The sequence below is a fragment of the Vigna umbellata genome, chromosome 5, assembly GCF_029865625.1.
Source record: "Vigna umbellata cultivar VRB3 chromosome 5, Vumbellata_1.0, whole genome shotgun sequence".
In the NCBI taxonomy this organism is placed as follows: Eukaryota; Viridiplantae; Streptophyta; class Magnoliopsida; order Fabales; family Fabaceae; genus Vigna; species Vigna umbellata.
Window position 1 is genome coordinate 26,745,999 of NC_142169.1, and position 23,581 is coordinate 26,769,579.

Sequence of the window (23,581 nt, forward strand, 5' to 3'; positions counted from 1 at the left end):
CTTGCTGCTACTTCACATCACTGAAACTGTAATAAATTAATCACCTATTCGACTGCACCGAGAAAGAATATAAGGAATCGCACATCTCATAAAAGATCGTGCATCTTGGTTCACGTTTAAGACGTTTCACAAGATTGTTCTATAATTGAACAATAGATGTCTTTTCTCATCCTAGAAAAATAGGATTTTGTTTTACGAAATTTGGTTAGTTCAGAAGAAATCTATTAGTGTGGCGTCTAGAGTTGCCACAGTCCAAAACTTCAACCCAGAAAAGGAAATTCAGATTCTGCAAATGGCTACCCTGAAAAGCCTGCAGGAGGAAAGAAGCATCAAAAGTAGATTGATACACTGTAAAATTCACATTGCAATAAGTGAGTCTGACAGTAGAATAAATTAGTAATACCCACCCGGTTTTGAGTACTGAATGATGAAGAGCGTATATGGAGTTACGTAATTTTGTCACAGTCTGTTTCAGCGAGTACAAGCGTAGGCATATGTGTGGGCCTATGATGCTGCACCATTTGTACAAGCTGTATGGGGAACAAGGACCCACCATAACCCCAAACAGATCAATCCTCTATTTCCTTGTCTCCCCCTTCCAATTATCTGCTGGCTCCCATTAAATCACAATGCGCGATGAATGATGGAATGGCATTCACGAGTCACAACATAACTCTTGGATATGCTAACAATAATGGTTTTTCCTTCACCTAAAGCTAATCTCTTCTCAATTATAATTTCCAAAAATCACAACAAAGCCAAACTCAGTCCACGACCAATTTGCCTGTTCTAAAAGAATTGATACCCACCTTTTTGTGATGACTGATGCCTATAATAGCAGTAAGTTACAAAAAAACAATATACAGTACTCACACTGTCTCGTCAACATTCCCTTTTGGCCTAATAGGTGTCTACAATCTTGTCATTAATGACAACCTAATTCAATCACACCCTTCTGTATTATATTCTGTGTTCAAACTATAATATAACAGATTCTGTCTATGCAAATTTCGAGGGATGATACGTTATTTTTAACGTACACATTTTCAAAATACGTGAAAGGCTTGTGCAGCACAATAAAATAAAAATCAAGACAATTGTTAATTGTTTTATTCACTGTTCCGATATATATATATTTTTTTCTTTTAGCTACATCTTAACAAGATTCTCCTATAGCCCTACAACAACTCACGCAGTTTACTAAGAAAAGTGCGTGGTCCATGAAACAGGTCACAAATTGAAGTAACTATTTCCTCTATCTCTTTCATTGTTTTAATCTCTTTGTCATATTATAGAAAAAGTGGGTTATTTAGGATCAAACTGATCAAAGCAGGAGTTTTGCCAAATAAACAAAACCGTTACTCTCTGATGTTTCATTGCATATGATAAAATGTGCACCCATCAAAGTCAACAATTGAAAGGAATTCAAAAAATCACATATTGGTGTCAAATTCAACAAGTTGGCAAATTGCAAAACATTCTTTCAAAAATAATGATAGTGTTATAGAGGTGATCAACTTGCATATTATTTTTCACTCGTGGAAGGCAAAGAAAGAGAAACAGAGAAAAAAAAAAGATTCTGGGGTGCGTGCATATAATAAGAGCCAGGTAATAGTCACACAGCAGCTGAGTCTAAAACACAAAACAGAAAAGGACAAATAATTTGAAAATGTAAAAGGGAAGCAGCAGCAAGAGGCATTTGTCAACACGGAAGAAAAGTGAAAAAAAGGAAGAGAATATTCGGTGATGGCAGCCAATGGCAGATGTTGTGTTGTTAGTATGCACATTCTAAGGAGACTAGAAGCCAAAAGTATGACATCTTCTGCTTCAAAATTGAAGCTTGCACAACCCAGAAAACCCGTGACAGCTTTATCTATTACACTGTGTTCAATACATACACAAGATAAGCTTTTAATATGATCAGCATACATATGTAGAATAATCAACTTGTGGCCATTCTTGAGATCCAAAAACTACGGAAAAACCCACAGAGTATGCATGATTCTTGAAAGGGACTAAGGTTTCTTTCTTGCTGGTCATTTCACTGTCAAATTGAAAAAGAAAAAAGATACAAAGATGCCTCTGAGTCACACTGATATAAAAAACTTTTGCTTTTGTTCATTTTAAGGACTTATTGCTTCAGTGTCTTGCATGAACTTTGTCTTCATGGAATCTAAGCCATCACAAGATGTTAAGCACAAACACCCCTTTGTGTCCCCAACCATTTTCACATGCAAGTTACTTCAAATACTCCACAAAAAATCAAGCTTTTGTTAAACTTTAATCACTCCTATAACATGAGTTAATCACTGTTCAAACTTCCTTCAATCAAAAATCATCCTTCAAACTTTTCTCAAACCAGTTCTAATAATAAACACAACAAACTTATTATCAGTGTCAAATTCACTTGGATTTTTTTTCTGTCCAAGTGTTTTGCTATTGTTGTTTTTAGTTTTCAATTAAATCGTAGAATTCAATTTTAATAGTTATGAAATATATTTTGAGTTTTACTATTAAAAATAAGTTTTATAGAAACTTCTATAAGACAATGAGGATGATGAACTTTGAGTGTTTAGTTATCACGAAAATTCTTTCATCTAATCAATAATTTTCTCATTCTAATCTTATTTTAGTTAAGTTATAAATATTTGACTTTTAAGTATCTTTCTTATTTTTATGTAATTTCCAAATTAACACATTCACACAACTTTACAGGATTTTGATTTTTTTCTTATTTTATTTGTTTATTTGGATTCTTATAGCATCAACTTATTTTCTTTTTTAATTTGTAAATAAAATGTAGCTCAAATCCGTTATACATTTCTAAATCTATTTTTTTTATATATTTCGAAATATATATTGAAATTTTTTTTAAGTTTAAAATATGGAGATGCGAAGATAAATTTTAATTTTTATTATAATTTTAATGAAAAATAATTTCAGGTATGAAGAAAGAAAAGAGAGATGCAGGAATAACCGGCCCAACACAGCCCAACACAAATCATAGAAAAAGGAAAGTGGGCTCGGCTAGTACACAGTATATAAGTCAGATGAATAATAATAGAAGATAGGAAAATATTATTTATATATCTTATTTTTTATTAATATAAATCATATCTATTTTTTTAAAAACTATTTTTCCAAATATGTTAAATACTTAACACATGTGAAAAATATTTCCGAAAAAAAATATTTTTTTCAGAAATATAAATAAGAATATTTTTAACATAAAAATATATCTATACAATTTAAATTAGATATTTTTTAAATAAAAATTAAACCGATTTAATAACTACAATTTTATTTGAAAGTGATAAATAAAAAAAATGAAAATAACGTTTTTTCAGTTAAGTAAAATTATTTTTTATAAATATGATTATCATCTATGCTTAGAAGCTTCATCACAAAAAAGAGGTCTCCAACTTTAATCATATTCTTTATTACAAAAAAGGCACTACTCAGTGTGAAATATGATACATATCTTCGCTTACAAATTAATTTCTTAAACAAGAATATTGCAAGTCTAAAAATGGCAATTCAAACATATGCCATTTGTATGTTGTACTACAAGAATTTCATGAGATGTCACAATAAATTAAGAGAATAACTGTAGTTAAAGAGAGGTTGTAGATTAATTAAAATTGTCATGTAAAAGATTTTGTATTTTTTTATTTTATGTATGATTTTGTAATATTGAATTACATTTAAAATTAAAATTTTAAGATGATATATAAACAATTTAAAACTTATCATATAAAATTTATTGTTTATTAAATCTATTGTATTATTTACTATTCAATCAGTGTTAATATATAGTTTCACATTTGTGTGAGAAGCCATAAACTTATAGATTTTCAGATGGTTTATTTGTATAAGAAGTAAAGAGTTTATATGAGACATTTTTCATCTAAACAACCTACACTTGACACTTGAGTTCATTGTGGATGCCATATTTAAGAGAACAAGTGATGTGGTGTGTGTCCATTGCCCATTAATATTGTATATACATGCAATCTGTAACAATAATTTTTTCTTAAACAAGATTACAGTTATGATTGTTTGCATTTTTATGCTTTAATTTCACCAATAAGTTAAGTTTTTACAACACAATGTGCAAGATGACGAGTACTTCAAAGCCTCACATATAGCTATACCAACTTCCAAGATTAAATTTCAGAAAGTAATTTTTTACATTATTTTGAAACTTAACTTATGAAATAAGAAAATTACACTGATGGCTAAAATAAGAAAACTGAACGGGTGCAATTAGAAGAGAGAGAAGTGCTAAGAGTTCTATCCTAGTGAAAGTACTTAGTCATCCTTATTAAAAGTTTGGCATCGACTTCCAAATTTCTTACAATCTAAAATATAAATTTATATCATACATTCTACAATCTAAAACTATAATTAAAAGATGAAAAAAATCTTAAACTATCACTTTTTATTTATTACTAGAAGAGGTATAATAGGAATTTTAAAAAATATGGAGGTGCAAGAAGAATGGGCTCTCAAAGAGGCTTGGTTATGGCATATTTTCATATCCTCACCCCGTATTTTCTTTTTTGCACCTCCAAATTTTAGAAAATGTCTATTTCCCTTTTTGTTTTATAATTTATTCAACCTTCCAGACATGCATTGTTGTCCTCTATTGGTGTGACCCGTTGCTTTTAACATTGAATTTAGCAAAGAATATGGTTGGAGGTAAATGTTCTGTAGGGGTCCAAGTTGGATCATTTTTTTTTTGAGGATTAAAGCAACAATGGAGATAATATCGATTTTCAAGTTACTTTTTAACTGTGCAATCTGTAAATCATCCATGAAAACAATATTTTTATAGTAAATGTAGTTACAAATCATATGATCTAAAAATTGAAACATTTTGAATCGTATAATTCTTAATTATATAGATTTTCTCGAATTGCATAATTTGGAAGGAATATACTATTTGGAATTTCTTAATTATGTAATCTGAAATTGTAATTTTAATTTATAGGATTGGAAAATTCACGAGCCATTTATAAAACACCTGATATAGAATATATAATTATGAATTCCAAAATATATAATACGAAAATATATCATATAAATAAGTTGAACTTTTTTCTGACAGTCATAGAGGTATAGCAAGAAATTAGCCTTTCAGTAAAACTACGGGTGCAGGAAGAAATCTGCTCTTTCCATTGGCTTTGTCCTGTGTGAAATAGAATTGTTGCTGTGTGGTTGGGTAGTGAGAGCAGAATGGCGGAGGAGGCTCCATCTCTGATTAGTCTCTGCATGGACGCTCTGACGCAACAACTTCTCCGTCCATTCGACGATCTTCTTCTGCCTTCCATCTACCATCTTCCTTCTCACTTACTCAACACCTTCATCGCGCGCTTGCCCCCTTTCGCTCTCCGCATATTCCAACAGCACCTGTACCTTCCCTCACTCTAACATTCCACCTTCAAACCTTTTTCTCTTTCCCTTCTAACTAACCGTTTTCCATTTTCTGTTGTTGCCGGAACAGGCCGTTCGACGAGGATGGCTTTTCGCTCGACCACTCAACCAACAAGAGGAAACGCGCGGGGTTTGTAGGATAAATTGCGTTCTGTAAGTGAATTGCGTTCTGGTTGTTGGTGATGGAGAATGTTGTTTCGTTTCAGGGATTGGAATCTGAATTCAGCTTGGCAGAGGTTGTTTCACCGGCGCTGGCCTCAGCGCGTTCAGCCGATTCAGCCAACGGATTGGCAGCAAATCTACTGGGAGATGCATTTGCAAGAGTATGTTAAATGCCATGTATACATTAAGTGTTATGAAATGGTTTTGTTCAGATGAACATCTCTGGAAGAAAAAAAAAACGAGGAAGAACAAATGAAACGTGTTTTTCTACAAGTTAAGATTAAATGGAGCATGTGTTAATTTGTAAAAGTTATTTCGTATTAGTTTCTTCAGAAACAAAATTTTTACTTGAATACGAGCTAGTTTTAGTTTGAAGAGAAATTTATGCTACTTTATTCTCTTTATTTTCATCTTCTAGAAGTGTCTGAAGTTTACCTAAGTAGGCCCTGTGTTGATTTCGTTCCAAATTTAATCTACTTGAAATAACAGTTGTTTAGATGAAGCGGCGGAGGTAGCACTACTCCCATCGTTTAATGGGTATATTGGTGACATACAGATTTCAGGTACTTATCATTATGGAATTTTATTTACGTTATTGAAAATTTAAGTCTGAATTTGCCTTCCACTTCCAGCTTAGGCACAAGTATTTTCTTTTTTGAAAGTTGTTATTGAATGATTTAAGTTTGCTACTCCTTTGATACTGTTGCCTTTCCTGCTACTCCTTTGATACTATAATCTGTGTCACTTTGACGTATTGAATGTGGTCAGGATGTTGTTGACTGATGATATAGAATGATTGAGTAATTTGGATGATTGGAAGTTTCTTGAATTGCCTGATCATCCTTTTTTGCATCAACCTTTAATTGTTTAAATAATTTCTGATACACCTCCTGCATTTTGGGAGAAACTAAGCATTTGCTTTTCATGAATACCATTACAGTTTCTTTAAGGTGTCCTCAACTTTGTTCGTAAATAATCTTATTATAAGGCTGCCCAACCAACCCACTTCATTCTCTCTTTCTATCCTTAGTTTTTTTTTTTGACAATTTACTGGATTTTATTTACTTTGGCCCTCTTTTTTCCAGAGAGTACTCTGAAACATATTGGTTTTGTGGGGGATACAAGCCCTTCAACATGTGGCCATTCAAAATTGTCTTACCATTGCCGACAGTTTGGTACCTATGCGAGGTTAGATGTAATTTTACACGGTCATAATTTATTTGGAAATGATTGGTTAGGGTTTCCTTTAATAAATGAGAGAGCCATGGATTTAACTTTTCTGTTCTTTGATACAGTGAAATACTTTAAAAGTTTAAGTGTTGAATGGTTAGTTCCATCATTCCTTACTTATCTGTTTCAGATTCATCTCACTGGCTAAGCTGAGTTTTCAGTTAGTGTTGTCACTCAGTGATAAGTAGGATATGATGGATAACCCCCAAACTACATCGATCACTTTGATGAGGTGAACCAGTGTAGTTTTGTTGTATCATTGTAGTGATTTGTATTTCTGCACATAAAAAAATCTAAAATCACTCATAAGATCATTGATAACTCACTTATGATTTAAATGCAAATTAAGTCAAAACAATTCTTTAGAAGCGTAATCTAGTCCAAATTGACTAGAGCTATAACTGTTGAAGAACCCACATCAACTAGAGGTAAAGTCAAATTATAGTATATAAGTAGGTGTAAACCTCACCTTACAACTAGTTTTGTAAGGATGAGTTAAACTTAAAGTTCACTTTCTTAAGATGGTAACAAATTCATTTAGAGCCTATCCTAGTCAAGTTTATTGGGTCTCATGTCACATGCTATCAGGTTCCCCCTGTCACACGATTGAGATATCCAGTTTTAGACTTGTGGGAGTGTGTTGAAGAGCTCACATCGATTAGAGATAAAACAAAATTATAGTATATAAGTGAGTGTAAAGCTCATTTTACAAACTGATTTTGTAAAAATGAGTTAGGCTTAAAGTATGCTTTCTTAAAATGGTATTAAAGTCATTCAAAGTCTATCCCGGTCAAATTTGTTGCACCTCACACTATCAAGTCCCCCTTGTCACACGCATGAGATATCCAATTCTCAGCATGAATGAGTGTATTGAAGAGTTCATATTAATTAGAGATAATGTCAAATTATAAGTGTATGTAAATCTTACCTTAGGAGTTGGTTTTATAAGGATGAGTTAGACTTAAAGTCTGCTTTCTTAAAATAACAATGAAAAGGCACACCCAGATCCAGCCAAATTCAAGTCAAGAGGCCAAATATTAAAGAATAAAGGGAGATGTTGCAGACCAACTCTCCCAAAACATTAATTGATAAGTGAATGGTTTTAATCTAACACCCACTCACACAGGATTCCTTTTGGGATACCAAAGTCCACCCTGCCTTTGGGCAATGATGATCGACTTCCTCAGACTTCAATACTTTCACGGATCAACTCTCCTAAAAGCACAAGATATTCAACGAGGATCATGAATGATTTTACGTCTAACATCTAAATGGAGCAAAAGGAGAAAATCAGTAGTTTCGGTCCATAACAGGGCTATGAATAAAGATCATGGAAATTAGAGGATAAAAAGGGAGCTTTGAATTGTGGACTGTGGGTCACACACAATATAAATTCAGATCCTGTTTTTAGGGCTTTTTCTTTGATTGATCGGAGGTATAAAGTTTAGATGGTATTAGCAGACCAGAGTACCCCTTTATATTAGATACCATTGGCTGCATAGTATTTTAGACGAGTAAAGTGACAAGATATCTGAAATAGTAGGATCTGGTCTGGTCCCATTAGGCACATCATCAAGCTGGTTTCCCTCAGTCTGCCTGAGGCACTGGCTGTTTTCTGCCCTGCCTAGATGATGAGATGAACCACTTACAACACTGTTTTCGTCATTAGTTCAAAGTTTAATGCTGTCTTTTGTCTGTAGTAACAATGTATGATTATAGCCACGCTAGTAACTATGTTATATATTCTGAATTTTATCTTGGCCAATTATTCTGCACCTTATATTACTTCGTCTTAATGCAGTTGTCTGAGGCTGCAAAATGTTCTATGTACTGCAGAAGCTAGTGTAAGTTGTATTTTATAGAATATTACATAGTTCATTTGGCTTTTATCTATTTGGAGTTATGGTCATTATATTTTCATAAGGTCAACACACGTGTAGCTTTTACAAACTTACAACAAATGATAACATTTATTATTGTCAATGTAAAAAATTAACATCAACAATCAATTAGAAATCGGCACTTTAATAACTTTAAAAGTAGTTATTTAAATGTTTACAGCTTAGCATACATGATAGTTTAGACAATAAAAAACCTTTACGTTGATACATTAGTTACTCTTTATATTATAAAATTCATAATCTTTTGTAGTTTATTCATTTAGGATATGTTACTGTGTTAGTAAAACAGTGTGTTGTCTTATACTCTGACTTGTAGGTTTTGTTGCAAGAGTGTAAGCTGCAGAGTCTGATACTAAGATGTATCAGATCCAAGGAACAAGTAGGCTTCCTTCCTCCTATAGAGCTATATAATCCATATTAAAGAATTTGTAATTTTGTACTTGCCTATACATGATATATCTATCAAAATCTTTAATTGATTGTATTTTTTTCAAGATTTTCTCTTCCTTTGAAAAATCCTAATCCCTAAAGCAGGATGTTCTTAGAGCATCTTTAGAAGTAAATCTCAACAAAGATCTTAAAGATAAGATCTCTTATTTACAAGAACTTGTGTTAGAAGGAGATATAAAATTTCCTGTATGGAGAATTAGTTCTTCTACAAGAACCCTAAAGATCTCCAAAATAATAAATGAAATCATACTTTAAATTCTCTCGTACTACAAAATATTTCATAGGAGGACCTACAAGAAATTACTTACGATCCTAAAGTGAGATATATCGTTAATGTAAAATTTGAATGAGATTTTGAGAAATATTATATCCTATGTGGCATAACGGACCTGATCCCAAAATAAGAACTTGCACTAAAGATTGTCATGATACTATTATCTTGGATGTAAGGATTTTGGGCTTTGTGTGAATGGTTAGATTATATATGTTCAAGTTACTTGAATTAATTGGGTTGTCATATATATTATATGCTGATTGTAGTAAAGGTGAGATACCATGACCCTTTTATGAATAGTTCCTATTGATGGTTACGATTAAGTAGAAAGACATATATGCTGATAAAAAAACAGAAAAAATAGAAAGACATATATGTTTCTCTCTCTCAATGGGACCAGATGATGATTTATATATTGAAATTCAACACCGTTTGCACAAAGAGGAGAATGTTCAAGTTTCATACTTGATGCAGCACCTTCCAGATCCGGTGTTAAAATATATCTTACTTTGTAAATATGATTGATTATATCAATATTTTTTCAAAGTGTATAAAGTGCATCTTTATGACCTTATCTATTCTTTTCACAGATTGATGGATTATGCAAACTTCTTGCGCAACATTCTAGAACGTTAACATCTCTGGTCTTTGTTCACTGCACATTCTCCACAGACTTTATTAATGCAATATTTGGTTCTTTCGTCATAGAGGGCGTGCAAAAACATGGGATCCAACATTTGTCAATCATCTCTTCAAGTTTTCTTGAACCATGTGCAGTTTCTTTACCCAGTGGACTTGTGTCATTTTTGTCTTCAGGAAGGTAGATGAGTGTAAATTCACTTTTTTATTATTGGCAACTTTATTACACTTTGTAGTTTTATTGATGGTTGATGTATTCCCTGAGTATTAATAACTACTTCAAAGACTTAATTTGATTTTAATGTAACTTGTTCGGAGGTTTTGCTAAGAATAAAGGGTTTTAGTATATATCCAGGCTTGGCCCATATGTTTGTATATACTTAATGTAGTCATATAATGAGAGAGATGTTCACACTGTAGTGTATCCAATTACATTTTAATCATATACCTCTATTTTTTTTCTCACTTTCCATAATCTGCATAACTAAACATCTGCTGATGCATCTATTTCTCAAGGAATTCCGTGTCTAGTTGTTTCTTCATCTTTAATGTTTCAGTTTTTAATTTTTTACTTAATCAATAAGTAGTGGTTGCTACACTTAAACAGCAAATAGTAGGTTATCCAAGATAACTAAAATCTTGGTAATCTTAATTTTTCTGTTTCTATATAATTATTTATTAATGTATTGTTGCTGATGAATAACAAGTGCATTCCCTCATTCATATTATTTTTTTTTTGCATACTATAACCTCTTTGTTTTACATAAAACCAACACTAACATTAGATCAAACACTAACATTACATAAAACCCACTATGTTTTTTCTCATTGCAAAGGATTCACTGGAATTTACAGAGTTTAATAACTAGTTTCTAACAGTATTCTAGAAGGTGCTTATTTATTTTTATCCTAAATGTCATATGGTATTTAATTGTTCAATGTGTATAATAATCTTAAGTGTGTTGAGTGCAATTCACTCCATCAATTTTAGAAGTCTCTAAGCATATGTTTGTGTATGAAATGTATTGTAGGGGCCATAATTGTGGGGAAAACATGGAAAAAGGCAGTGAAGGAGAGTTGTTTCACTAGGACATGGAAACGTAATTGTGATACAAATATAATTTTAAAGGAGAAAGGACAAAGTGGGAAGTTCAGTGAGGTGTATGAAAGGAAGAAGTGGAAACATGTTTCGTGGGATACACCTACACACACCCAATGATTAGGATTGTAACAAAAAGAATTCTTTCTTTGTTTTGAGAGAGAGAAAGGGAGAATATAGAGGGTAAGGGTGAGCACGTGTTGGGGGATTGGCATTTGGGGTAATTGGGAATGAGGTTAGGCTATCTCATGTGGTGAGCGTTTCTTTTCCTCTGTTTTGTTTAGGCAGAGTGAGCAATAGTACAAAAATTTCTTTTATCTTTTCTCCTTCTCTGTGTTCATTGTTATCAATTGGTATTTAGAGCACGGTTCTGAGAGTGCATGGTCTTCACCCACAATGCCATGGAGAAACGCATGGATGGGCTCGAACAACAACTGGAGGAGCTGAAAAACTTGATTATCTCCCGCGACCGGTCTCGCAATGGCAAACCCCACCAGCCGCCAATCACATCGAAGACAAAAGAGGAATGCAAAGGTGGATGGAGAGGTTGAAAAGTAAGGAGGGTTTAACCTCTAATTAATCCTTCAAGGTTCTGGGAAAATTAAGAAGATTGGATGTACTAGTGTTGGTGGATTGTGGGGCTTTCGCTAATTTTATTTCAAAAAATTGGTCACTCTCTTGGAGTTTGAAGTGGAGATGGGAACAGGAGAAAAAGTAAAGAATAAAGGAATTTATAAGCACCTGAATTTAGAAGTGCAAAGGGTGTTAATTCAGCAAAAAAAAAATATAATGGAGTTGGGAGGTACGGATGTGGTGTTGGGAATGGATTGATTATCAAGTTTGGAGAAGTGAAGGCCAATTTCAGAAATTTGGAGCTGTCTTGGGGTCCTCAGAGGGAGAAGAGGGTGCTAAGAGGTGACCCTTCCCTATGCAAGTCTCAAGTATCATGGAAAGCACTGAAAAAAGCCCTTCACCTTGTGAAGGATAAGTACTCTCATGCCAAGCTAATGGGTTGACTGAAATAGAAGGAGGAAATTTGGAAAATCCAACAGTAGTTGCTATTTTGGAAGAATTTACAGATTTCTTTTAAGAATCTGCAGGGCTACCTCCTAGAGCTTGCGACCATGCCATCATTCTTAAAGAGGGAGCACATGTCCCTAACATAAGACCTTACAGGTACCCTATTATCAAAAGAATGAGATAGAGAAGTTTGTGAAGGAGATGCTGATTGATTGCTGTAGTTATAAGGCCCAACAATAGGCCTGACAATAGTCCGTATAGTAGCCTAATTATTTTTTTGGTTAAGAAAAAAGATGGATGATGTAGATTTTGTGTGGATTATAGGGCCTTGAACTAGTTCACGGTGCCTAACAAGTTCCCCATTCCATTGATAGACGAATTGTTGGATGAACTAGGAGGGGCATAAATATTTACTAAATTAGATTTGAAGTTTGGTTATGACTAGATTCAAATGAAGGAGGAGGATGTGACAAAGATAGCATTTAGAACTCATGAAGGGCATTATGAGTTTTTGGTGATGCCATTTGGACTCACCAAAGCTCCTTCGACCTTCGGAGCTCTCATGAATCAAGTATTGCGACCTTATTTGAGAAGTTTTACCCTTGTATTTTTTTTATGATATCCTAATTTACAGCAAGGAAATAGATAGTTATTGGCCTCAAGTGAGACAAGTATTGACAACTTTAAGAGAGCATGGTTTGGTGGTGAATAAGAAGTGTTCCTTTGGCCAAAAGAGTATTGAATATCTGGTCATGTCATCTCAGGCCAAGGAGTGGTAGTTGACCCAAACAAAATCCAAGCTATGTCGGACTGGCTTACTCCTAAAGATGTGAAGGGATTGAGAGGATTCTTGGGCTTGACGGGTTACTACAAAAATTTGTGGAAAACTATGGAAAAATAGCTTGGCTTCTAACTCAACAATTAAAGAAAGACCAATTTCAGTGGAAAGATAAAGGGAGAATATAGAGGGGAGGGATGAGCACGTGTTGAGGGGGCTGACATTCGGGATAATTGGGAATGAGGTTAGGCCATCTCGTGTTTGTGAGTGTTGTTTTTACTCTGTTTTGTTTATAGAGTGAGCAATAATACAAGAATTTCTTTTATCTTTTCTCCTTCTCTGTGTTCATTGTTATCAAATTGATTTTCTGAACACCACTCCAACACACACTATTTATTAATCTCTTCAAAAGTATTATTTTAAACATTCGCAACTGTTTGCATAATATGTTTTATGTCGTTTGCTGTATTTCACTTGGACATGTAACTGGATAATAGTTTTTCTGTCTATTGAGTATTTGTATTCATTCATGTTACATTCTTGCTAATGCTGTTAATAGGTCCTTATGCTCATTAAAATTATCTGACAACCACCATGGACGGACTTTTGCCAAAGATCTTTTAGTGACGCTTCTCAATCTTTCCTCTAGCCTATCTGTCCTCGACCTTTCTGATAATAAAGTAAGGATTTCATCAGCATTTGCATTCTATATTTTGTCGTTGTTACTGTTGGCTGACAGAAAGTTCCGTGCACATGCATCAAGATAGCTGGATGGCTTTCTGACTTTAACAGGAGATTCTTGAGTGATTCACATTTGTGTTTTGGAAGTGGAAAGTCGTTGAAAATGCTGCGAGTACTCACTCTGAGGTAGCACCGTACTAAATAATATAATTGTATTTTTTTGTGTAATGTTATAACTATAAAATCATCTTTTATTGGCTGTGATGAATAATAGAACGTGTATTAAAAATTAATGAAGTTGTTTCTCTATAAGCTTGCTGCATATATATTTTCATGGCCGTCAGTATATGATGAAGAAAAAGATTTTTTAATCCGTTTATAGTGTTGTAGGGAAAACAATTTAGGAAAAGATGATGCAGAAAGTCTTAGGTATGCTCTTGAACATTTGCCAAACTTGGAGGAGCTGGATATAAGTGAAAATTCAATTGAAGATGAAGGAATCAGGTCAATTGAATTTCTATTTCTAGTTATAGTTTGAAGTTATGAAATTAGACTATAGATCTAATTTTGTATCATCTTACAGGAATTTAATTCCCTATCTTGTTGGAGTATCTGAAACGTGTCATCCCATTAAGTGTTTGAAGTTAGATAACTGTGATTTGTCCAGCTTTGGAGTGAATCATCTTCTACATGTCCTTTCTTCTTTCAAAGGGCCATTGAAGTCTCTTTCTATTGCTGACAATTACCTTGGCAGGTTTGTGTACAGCACTAAGATCTCATTTTATCACCGAATTCATCCACACATTTATATTTTGGCTTTTCTTACATAGTCAAGTAACCGAAGCATTGGGAAAATTTTTTAGTACCCCAATCGAAGTACTTGACATTGCAGGCATTGGCTTGGGTTCTGAGGGTTTTCAAGAGCTTCAAAATCTAACAAAAGAGGAGCTTAAACTGGTGAAAATTAATATAAGGTAAAGATTTATTTGTAATGTTCTGCCAATTGCTTTTAACGTTGCACATACAATCACGTGACATGTTTTCTTATTTGTTCAGCAAAAACCGTGGTGGGATTGAAACTGCCAAATTTTTGTCCAAACTTTTCTCTCTGGCTCCACAACTAGTTGAAGTGAATGCAGCCTGTAATCTTATGCCAATGGAATCACTGGCTATCGTCTGCTCTGCATTAAAGTGTGCAAAAGGTATGTTAGTGTCAGTTCTTCTGGGTGACCACTTGCCTCATTTATCCTTGCCGGTGGTTGTAACTTTGTGTTTATAGTTTGATAAGCTACTTAAATTTACCCACTAAACTCCCATTTCTGCCTACGTGGCCACTATCACTGGTATATATTATGGTCAAAAGAAGCTACTAACTTCTGATAAAACATTACTCCTAGCTCAACCTAGGCTTTTACTAGAAGAGAGTACTTGATGTATGTGCTTCTTCTCGGACAGTGAAGCCATTTTAAAAGCCTAATTATGCTTTGAAGTCAATAATTTATGTTTTCTTCTGATTAACTCTTCTAGTTATCTTGCTTTAGGTAAGGTTCAGCATGTGGACTTGACAGGACATATATGGGACTATAAGCCAGAGCACATTTCCCTATGCACTGAATTTGTACATAATGAATTACCTATATTCATTCTTCCATCATCATCAATCTCTGCTGCACTTCATGACCATGATCCGTAGTATTAGAATTTTGAGAGAGTTCAATTTATGTTGCTGGGTGCAATCAATAGTTGTTTTTATTTATTTTTTCTTTATAACTTTGTATGTTAGCCCAGTTTTATGCATAATGCTTTCAAATATTCTATTAGCTGTTCCGTGCCTTGATGGTTCACTTCACTGTACAAACAAGTTAGGGAAGGGAAGTTTAACTTCTGTATATATTGATTTAGCCCTTGTGTTTTTGTAATTTTAATGTATATTGTAGCTCATTGGAAGCTGTGTAACATATAACATGCACAATCTGATGTATCAACTCACAAGATGCAACAAAAGCACTTGTTTCGGGGTTATTTTTATATGAACAGTTGTCGTGGTGATTAGGAAATCTACAGCTCGTTTCTATTTGAACAATTACTCTTGTTGCATTTGTTTTGTTTCAAAGCATGTGACTGGTTTCCTATCTCCCGAGATTGCAATGTATCCCTTCCTGGATAGCAAATCAGTCCGTAAACTGATTTAGAGGAAGTTGCCATGATGTCAAATCACAGGCTCAGATCCATTTGCGTTGGAATGTAAGTGTCAATGCTACATGCTTTCTAATACATGTGAATGTGGCCCTGCTGGTTTGTTATTTTGTGCGGTTTGTTGAAGTTTTTTCCCTCCCTCTCCCCACACTTGTATTTGGAAATACTCACGTATCCTTGTCTGTGATCTCAACGCATATTTGGAAAGTTTTGGAAAATCATGTGGAATTTTCACTTCGGTTTTGGCCTGAGATTAATTTGTAATGACATATCTTGCACCAACCAGACCACCACCACCCATGCAATAATTGAATTGCTGCACATTGATAGTGACATTTTAGATATTTAGGAATCTTAATTAGCAACAAATTAGATCTTTAACAACTAATGCTGTGATTAAGCTCTTAAAAACTCTGATATGACAAGCATTCAATTTGACAAGGATAAATTTGTTTTTTTTTAATGTTTTCTGTACAGTGATCATGTCGGAATCTAGGTATTTCCCCCCGGGTAAAGGGGGTTTCTTAAATGTGAGTTTTAACTTTAACATTCGTGCGGGTCCCCTCAAAGTTATTGGTTTCATAATAGACCTCACCTCATTATCCTTCATTGTCGGATCTGGACCTGCATCATCACAGTAGCAGAAGAAAGTAACTATCTTAGTCATTGTGATATGAAAGATGAAAAAGACATCCTACCCATGAATGGGTGGACAGTGGAATCCCTGAAGAACAGTACGAGGAAGCAGGTGCACTGTGACATTAATTGTGCTCTTACACTTTAGTCCTCTCATTATACCAATGTAAACATTCCTTCGTTAAACTTAATTAGACTGACTCAACTATACATATGTGGGTGGGTCATAATCGAGTGGAGAGTAACAATTGTTCAAGTACCTAACTTTTATGTGTCGTCACTTTCTTTTTATTGTATAATTCTTTTTCCCCTCAAACCAAGTGAATTGCATGAAGGCTATGAAGTAGGTGTGTGAAAGGTCAATAAGGTCACTTTTGTCCCTTGCAATATCATCAATGTGCAGTTTCAATCTATACTTTTGTATATAACAATCAAATTTCTCCCCATTCACATGTCTACTGTCTAATTCGGCATGGTAGGTAAATTATATATACTTCTGACAAACGTGGAATGACTTTTTAAATAGGTTAAATCAAGTCCTCTATTATCATGATATGCAGGAAAATCGTTGACCTCATTAATGAAGTCTGTTAGTAATTGAACAATGGAGTAATAGAGGAAAGTGATATTTCAGATATAAAAAAAATTAGAAAATCTGATTCCTGTAAAAAAAATATTGGAGAATAAAAATGACCAAATGGGATATGTCAAAAGTGTAACGAAGTAATATGATTATTTCATAAAGTCCAGATTTCACGTATACAGGTTTTGGATCACAGCTTACCAACTATACAGATTCTTAAATAATAAGGAATTAGTTTGAACATAGTAGACAACAAATGTCTCATTCCAATTTTACGAGATGCCACAAAAGACTATAACATGGTGTCCCTACACCTTAAAATACACAACACTCCCAAGCACTCGCTTCAGCCACCCTGTAAAGATGACAACTTTATTTATTTATTCGCTTTATTTTGGGTTTAATTTAATTGAACTCAACATTGCTACTATATAAAAGCTAACGACTAACGTGATCAAGCAAAAGCAAAAGTGGACAACTCTTTTTACAAAAATAATAATAATAATAATAATAAAATCGAATATTCTTTTAATTTTCTAAAATCTTGAAGTATGTCCAAAACGGGTTGTTAACTAGGCTCTGTCACGAAGCTATCCCACCTTTTTTTTTCTTGGCTGTTTTCATCATCCAATGCCAATACTCATTCCTCGTGAAAAATTCCATTCAACATTTAACAAACTTTATATAATAATGGCATTGAGAGACCCGTGAACAAACATTTTTATGTTTTTTCTTTGTTTTCTCTTTTGTTTATCTGGTGGAACTTCTTATCTGTTTTAATTGGAGTGCTAACCATCATTACGTTGTGAAAATAAGAAGATGATGCAATGAATAAAGGAATCATCTCAATGTCTAGTTTACACGCTGCCATTACACGACAAGAACAAGTGAGACTAATTTTCCATGTTTGCATGTTCCAATAAATTCCATGAAATCATCACCTACTACAAACAAATCACACACAAACTTGTCTTCTATTGGAAACAGAAGTTGCACCACAGTTCAAGAGATGTGAAATCTAACATCTCCAACAACGAGTAATGTTCTTGAAATTGAAAAGGTAAATTGAGTGAGTAAAATGATGTGAGTAATGGATGATTATTAGGTGAGGCTCCATAGTCAGATGTTGTTGATAAATTTATGTCAACTATTGTCATCACAACTCTTACTTCTCATCACCATAACAATTATTGTGATTGTGTAATAATTTTAAAAGTCTTCTGAAAGCAATTTCAAGAGTGAACTCTGTTTTGTGTCTGTAACACTTTTGGAATTGGTGCTTCTTATGGAAATTCTTCATCTCAAAAGAAAATGTTATATCAACCGACACAGCCTCTGCACTGTCAGATTTGGTTAAAGGTACAACTGTGAACAAACATCTTATCTGGAATCGGATATGTTAAAATGGAGATAATTAATTTTATTAGGTGAAATATCATTTTTCATTCCATAAAAAACCACAAAAATATGTTACAAGCTTGTCTTTTCAATTTCAAATCAATGAATGGTTGAGTACTTCCTAATTCTTTTCACTCTATGTTTTGTTGTTTAATTTTCAGCCAGCCAGAGGGATAAATAACATCAATAGATTTATTGAGTTAATAAACTTTCTTCTTCCTTTGATTGTTTTATAATAATTTTCAAATGAAATTTTAGTTCTCACTTAATAAAGAGTGAATTAATAAAAAAATATATAATAGTAACACATTCAAAATGCTTATAAATACTAATTAAGTAAAAAATGGTAAAATTAAGTTTCATCAAATATTAAATTTAACTATGATTATGAAATACAAACTTAAATTTCATGTTAATAAAATAATAAATGATATAATCCATAATGAGATTAGTTATGCTTTTCAATGGTTTCAACGTCACTTTTTTAGTAACATTTTAATAGAGTACACGCGTCACTTTTTTATCGAATTTTTTAATAACATTTTAACACAATATATTGTCATGTTTTATTGAATTTATAATATATAAGCACAGTAATAAATAATAAATTAATCAAAAATAACGTATGTAATGTTTCAAAATATTATAAAAAAATCTATCAAAATATTTTCTTTTTCTTACCACAACTATATTTGTTATTATTATTGATAAGACAATTTTTAAAATAAATAATAAAAATTACTTGTTATTTATATGATCTCCAATATCATTATTATAATGATTGAATAAAATAGAAGTCACATCTCCTACTAAAAACTTAATAAAAAAATATAGTAATTTTGAAATATACTAAAAGAGTTTAATAAAAACAGTTAAAAGTAATTAATTTTACTCCTTAACTTGCATAGGACTACTCATTCCTTTTCTTTTACTTCCCTCCTGCTCTTCTAAAGGAAAACATTTATACGTTTTCTGAGTCAATTTTCTTCCTTAGAGTCTCATCCAATTTTTTTTCTTACGTATTAATAGTATCAAATATTTTTATCTTAGATTTTAAATCTCTTAAGTTATATCTCAATTTTTTTTTAAAATATGATATTAAAAATAAATAAATCTATATTAAAAACATGCTAATAATATATATACATACATATATATATATATATATATATATATATATATATATAATAACAAAAATTATAATAATAGTTAAATTGTATCTCCATAAACTAAGTTAGTATTATTATAAAAAATACAAAAACTGACATACTGCCTTCGGACCGTTTACAGGAAAAGATAGTTTTCCATTTTCAATGTCTACACATTCAACTATGAAAATACATCCATTAGTTGTATTTACCTCAATTAAAATTAATCCAGTTACTCTAATTAAACAAGTCTTCATTCACCACAACTTTAATTGCCAAATTTATTGTTGAGTTATCAAAGTAATGAAATAATACATTATTATCCTAATTAATTCAGAGTAATACTACTTATTTTAATTAAAACACATGTCAGTTGTAATTATACAATTACTTAAAATCAGAATACATCAATTAAATCATCTTACTTTTTTATAAATTGAAAAGATCATTTTCCATAAAAAATCATTTTTTCTCATTATCTTTTTACACCAACATTTGAATCAAATGATTTAATTAAATACATTATATAATAAATAAAACCGACTTTAAAAGAATTACAGTACATATAATTTGTATAAATTTATTTTAAAAATATTTCCTTTTACGATTTTCTTCATAAATTATTTTGAAATAAATACACTTAATGTTTCCTGTGTTTGGATTTATAAATAACGAAACTGAGCAACTACATGGATCGATAATGAAAGCAAGCTCGGTTTGACAAAAACATCAATTTAGTTGTTGTGAAACAAAAATTAAATGACATTAATTACATATAGTTCTGAGATAGATATATGCATTAAAATATGTTACAAGCAATGGAAAATATATTTAATATATATTTTTCTGTTGTACATGATAATCCTTTCATATTTCTGTTAAAAAAAAAACTTAAAATTAAAAGGAAATGAAATATTATTTTCTATTAACTTTTCCTTATATTATATAGATAACAAGGTGATTTAAATGAATTGACTATAATATTCATTTAAGTAGGTTGTTGATTTCTTTTATGAAGGATTTTACTTTGTTTTCTGGTGAGTGTTTTGTAGATGAGAGATATTATTGGACGGTGATTTAATGCTTGAAACTTCTAATTAATGTATTGGATTTTTAATACTATATTAAGAAAGTTGTAGACTCCACCATTCTTTGAGTTAATTGTTATACATACTTAATAATATATATATATATATACGGGGTTTGCTAACGCGCGTACGTCTGTTTTTCAGTTGGTACATTTTAGCAATGTGTACCGGGTTTTAGTAGACAAAAATATCCTTATATACCATGGATTCTAAGTTTTAAGGTTAAGGATATTTTAATAATTTTGATTCTCAAAACTACAAAAAAAAAAAGAAACCCCCCAAACCCTTACTCACCTCTCTCATTTTTCTTAATCCTTTCTCTTTCATCTTTGTCACTCCAATCTTTTCTCTGTCATATCTACTGTAGCCCCAATTGAAAAAATCAGAAACACCCTACTGTAATCCCAATTGAAAAAATCAGAAACACTTGCCGTTAAACAATCTTACAAAAAAATGGTTTTATAATGAGTTTTGATCTTATAATTTTTGTCTTATCTAATTTTATCCAATTTTCACAAGCATAAAGGAATTGGTAATTGACCTGGAAAAAATAAAAAATACTTGTTGCTAAACAATTTCTTACAAAAAATGATTTTATAATGAGTTTTTATTTTATAATTTTTGTGTTATCTAATTTTATCTAATTTTCACAAGCATAATGACATCAAAGGAATTGGTAATTGGCCTGGAAAAAATCAGAAACGAGACATCAAAGGAATTGGTAATTGGCCTGGAAAAAATCAGAAACACTCGTTGTTAAACAATTTCTTAAAAAAAAAATGACTTTATAATGAATTTTCATTTTATAATTTTTGTCTTATATAATTTTATCTAATTTTCACAAGCATAATGACATCCGAAAGAATTGGTAATTGGCCTGGAGGGTTTTTTTAGAGATGATGATTCAACATATGCAGATGATGAAATTAGAGAAATTAGGGAAGATGATGAAATTGAAAAGATCTTGAATGAACCTTTGCCTGAAGGTAAATATCTCAATGACTCAACCCTTTACAAAGGCAAATTGTTTAAAAGCAAGTGTTTCTGATTTTTTCAATTGGGACTACAATAGGGATGACAGAGAAAAGGTTGGAGTGAGAGAGATGAAAGAGAAAGGATTGAGAGGAATGAGAGAGGTGAGTAAGGGTTTGGGAGTTTCTTTTTTTTTTTTTTTAAGTTTTGAGAATCAAAATTATTAAAATACCCTTAACCTTAATACTTAAAATTCATGATATATAGAGATATTTTTGTCTACTAAAATCCGGTACACATTGCTAAAATGTACCAACTGAAAAACAGGCGTACGCGCGTTAGCAAACCCCTATATATATATATATATATATTTATATATTACATTATCTTTACACTTCTACTATTACATGTGAGTGTAATACTTTTATAAGTGTGATGAAATACCAAAAGAAAATATTTATAATTTTAAAAGTCACACTATCCAACAAAAAACTTATTAAAATAAATATTATATATATATATATATATATATATATATATATATATATATATATATATTTAACTAGTAATATGACAAAGTAAATAAAATTTATATATCAAATTATTATAAAATAGGTCTATAATATCTTTTCTTAACTTAAAAATATAAAGATTTTTTATTCTAAAATTAAGTTAAATGTTAATTTTTCACAAAATATTATTTTATTGATGTGAAATAATTTTTATTAAATAAAAATTGGAATTCTTCCATCTTCAAAACTTTAATTCAATCCAATTTTCTAATTTTAGAAATATATAAATTTTACTATTCTAATTAAATTTAATTAAATTTATTTAATTTTTTAAATATATTTCATAATAGTATTAAAATTATTTATACCATTTCACGTACTTTTACTTTAACCATGTTTAAAATATTAAATAAAACAAACAAAATTTAGTCAAAAAATTAAATTTATATATTTCTAAAATTAATAAACTAAATTAAATCAAAATTTTGAAAAGAAAACAATTATAATTTTTACTTATAAAAACATATTTAACCAAATGAATAATATTTTGAAAGTATTGTGTTAATATATTATTACTTTACAACTCATAGTTAATTATATCAATTAAATTAGAATTCTATTTATTTTAACTGATTTAATTTTTTAAATTTCCCTCAATACCGATAGCCATGTTTTAAACTATAAAAATTAAATATTATCACAACGATTCAAGAATTTTGAAAAGTTTAAAACAAACTTTAAAAGTAAAATATTTTATTTTAAATTTACTTTCCAAACCTTTTCTTATACAAAATTATTTATTAAGTTATTATAATTATATTAAAAAATAATTTTAGTTCATTAAATATCATTTATAGTATCACCAAAAATTATGTTATACTGATAATAATTTAATTAAATTTCGTTATCAAACATTAAAATTAATTTAATAAAAATACTAAAACAAATTTTTGAAGTTTTTTTCCTTAAACCTAATTTTATAATTAATTTTAAAAAAATTAGTATCAATTTTTTTTAGATGTTTTTTAAAATCTAAAATTAGTACTTTGCCTTCTTAACCTTTAACCCGATCCTAAATATCCTTAACTTTTATTTTTGTCGAACCTAGCATGAAATTCTAAATACCAACAAGACCCGTATTTTTCTCTCTCTTCCATCAGTTTCTGAAACACTAAAACATACCGAATCTTAAAAACCACATCACTTACTTTATCTTTTATTTTATTTTTTTTCTGTTGACTCCCTGCCTTTGAAACAAAACATATACAGCAATCTGTGTTTACCAATTTTAGAAAACTTAACACCATTCTTACATTACAATACCCAAAAAATAAATAAATCGTGCTGTTCTAAGTCTTACTTAATTACGTTTAACTTT

At 31.2% G+C, this 23,581-nt stretch overlaps 1 protein-coding gene across 1 annotated transcript; it reads left to right on the forward strand.

Moving 5' to 3' along the window:
• Positions 1–5,146: 5,146 nt before the first annotated feature.
• On the forward strand, positions 5,147–15,719 carry LOC124825582 (RNI-like superfamily protein). The gene is made up of 15 exons (XM_047298229.2): positions 5,147–5,414; positions 5,507–5,566; positions 5,643–5,759; positions 6,088–6,161; positions 6,684–6,786; positions 8,630–8,672; positions 9,046–9,108; positions 10,044–10,273; positions 13,549–13,669; positions 13,753–13,856; positions 14,061–14,174; positions 14,254–14,424; positions 14,501–14,644; positions 14,727–14,872; positions 15,212–15,719. The coding sequence occupies exons 1-15, from the start codon at positions 5,239–5,241 to the stop codon at positions 15,361–15,363; spliced, it is 1,818 nt and encodes a 605-aa protein (XP_047154185.1). The 5' UTR covers positions 5,147–5,238; the 3' UTR covers positions 15,364–15,719.
• The last annotated feature ends 7,862 nt before the right edge of the window (positions 15,720–23,581 follow it).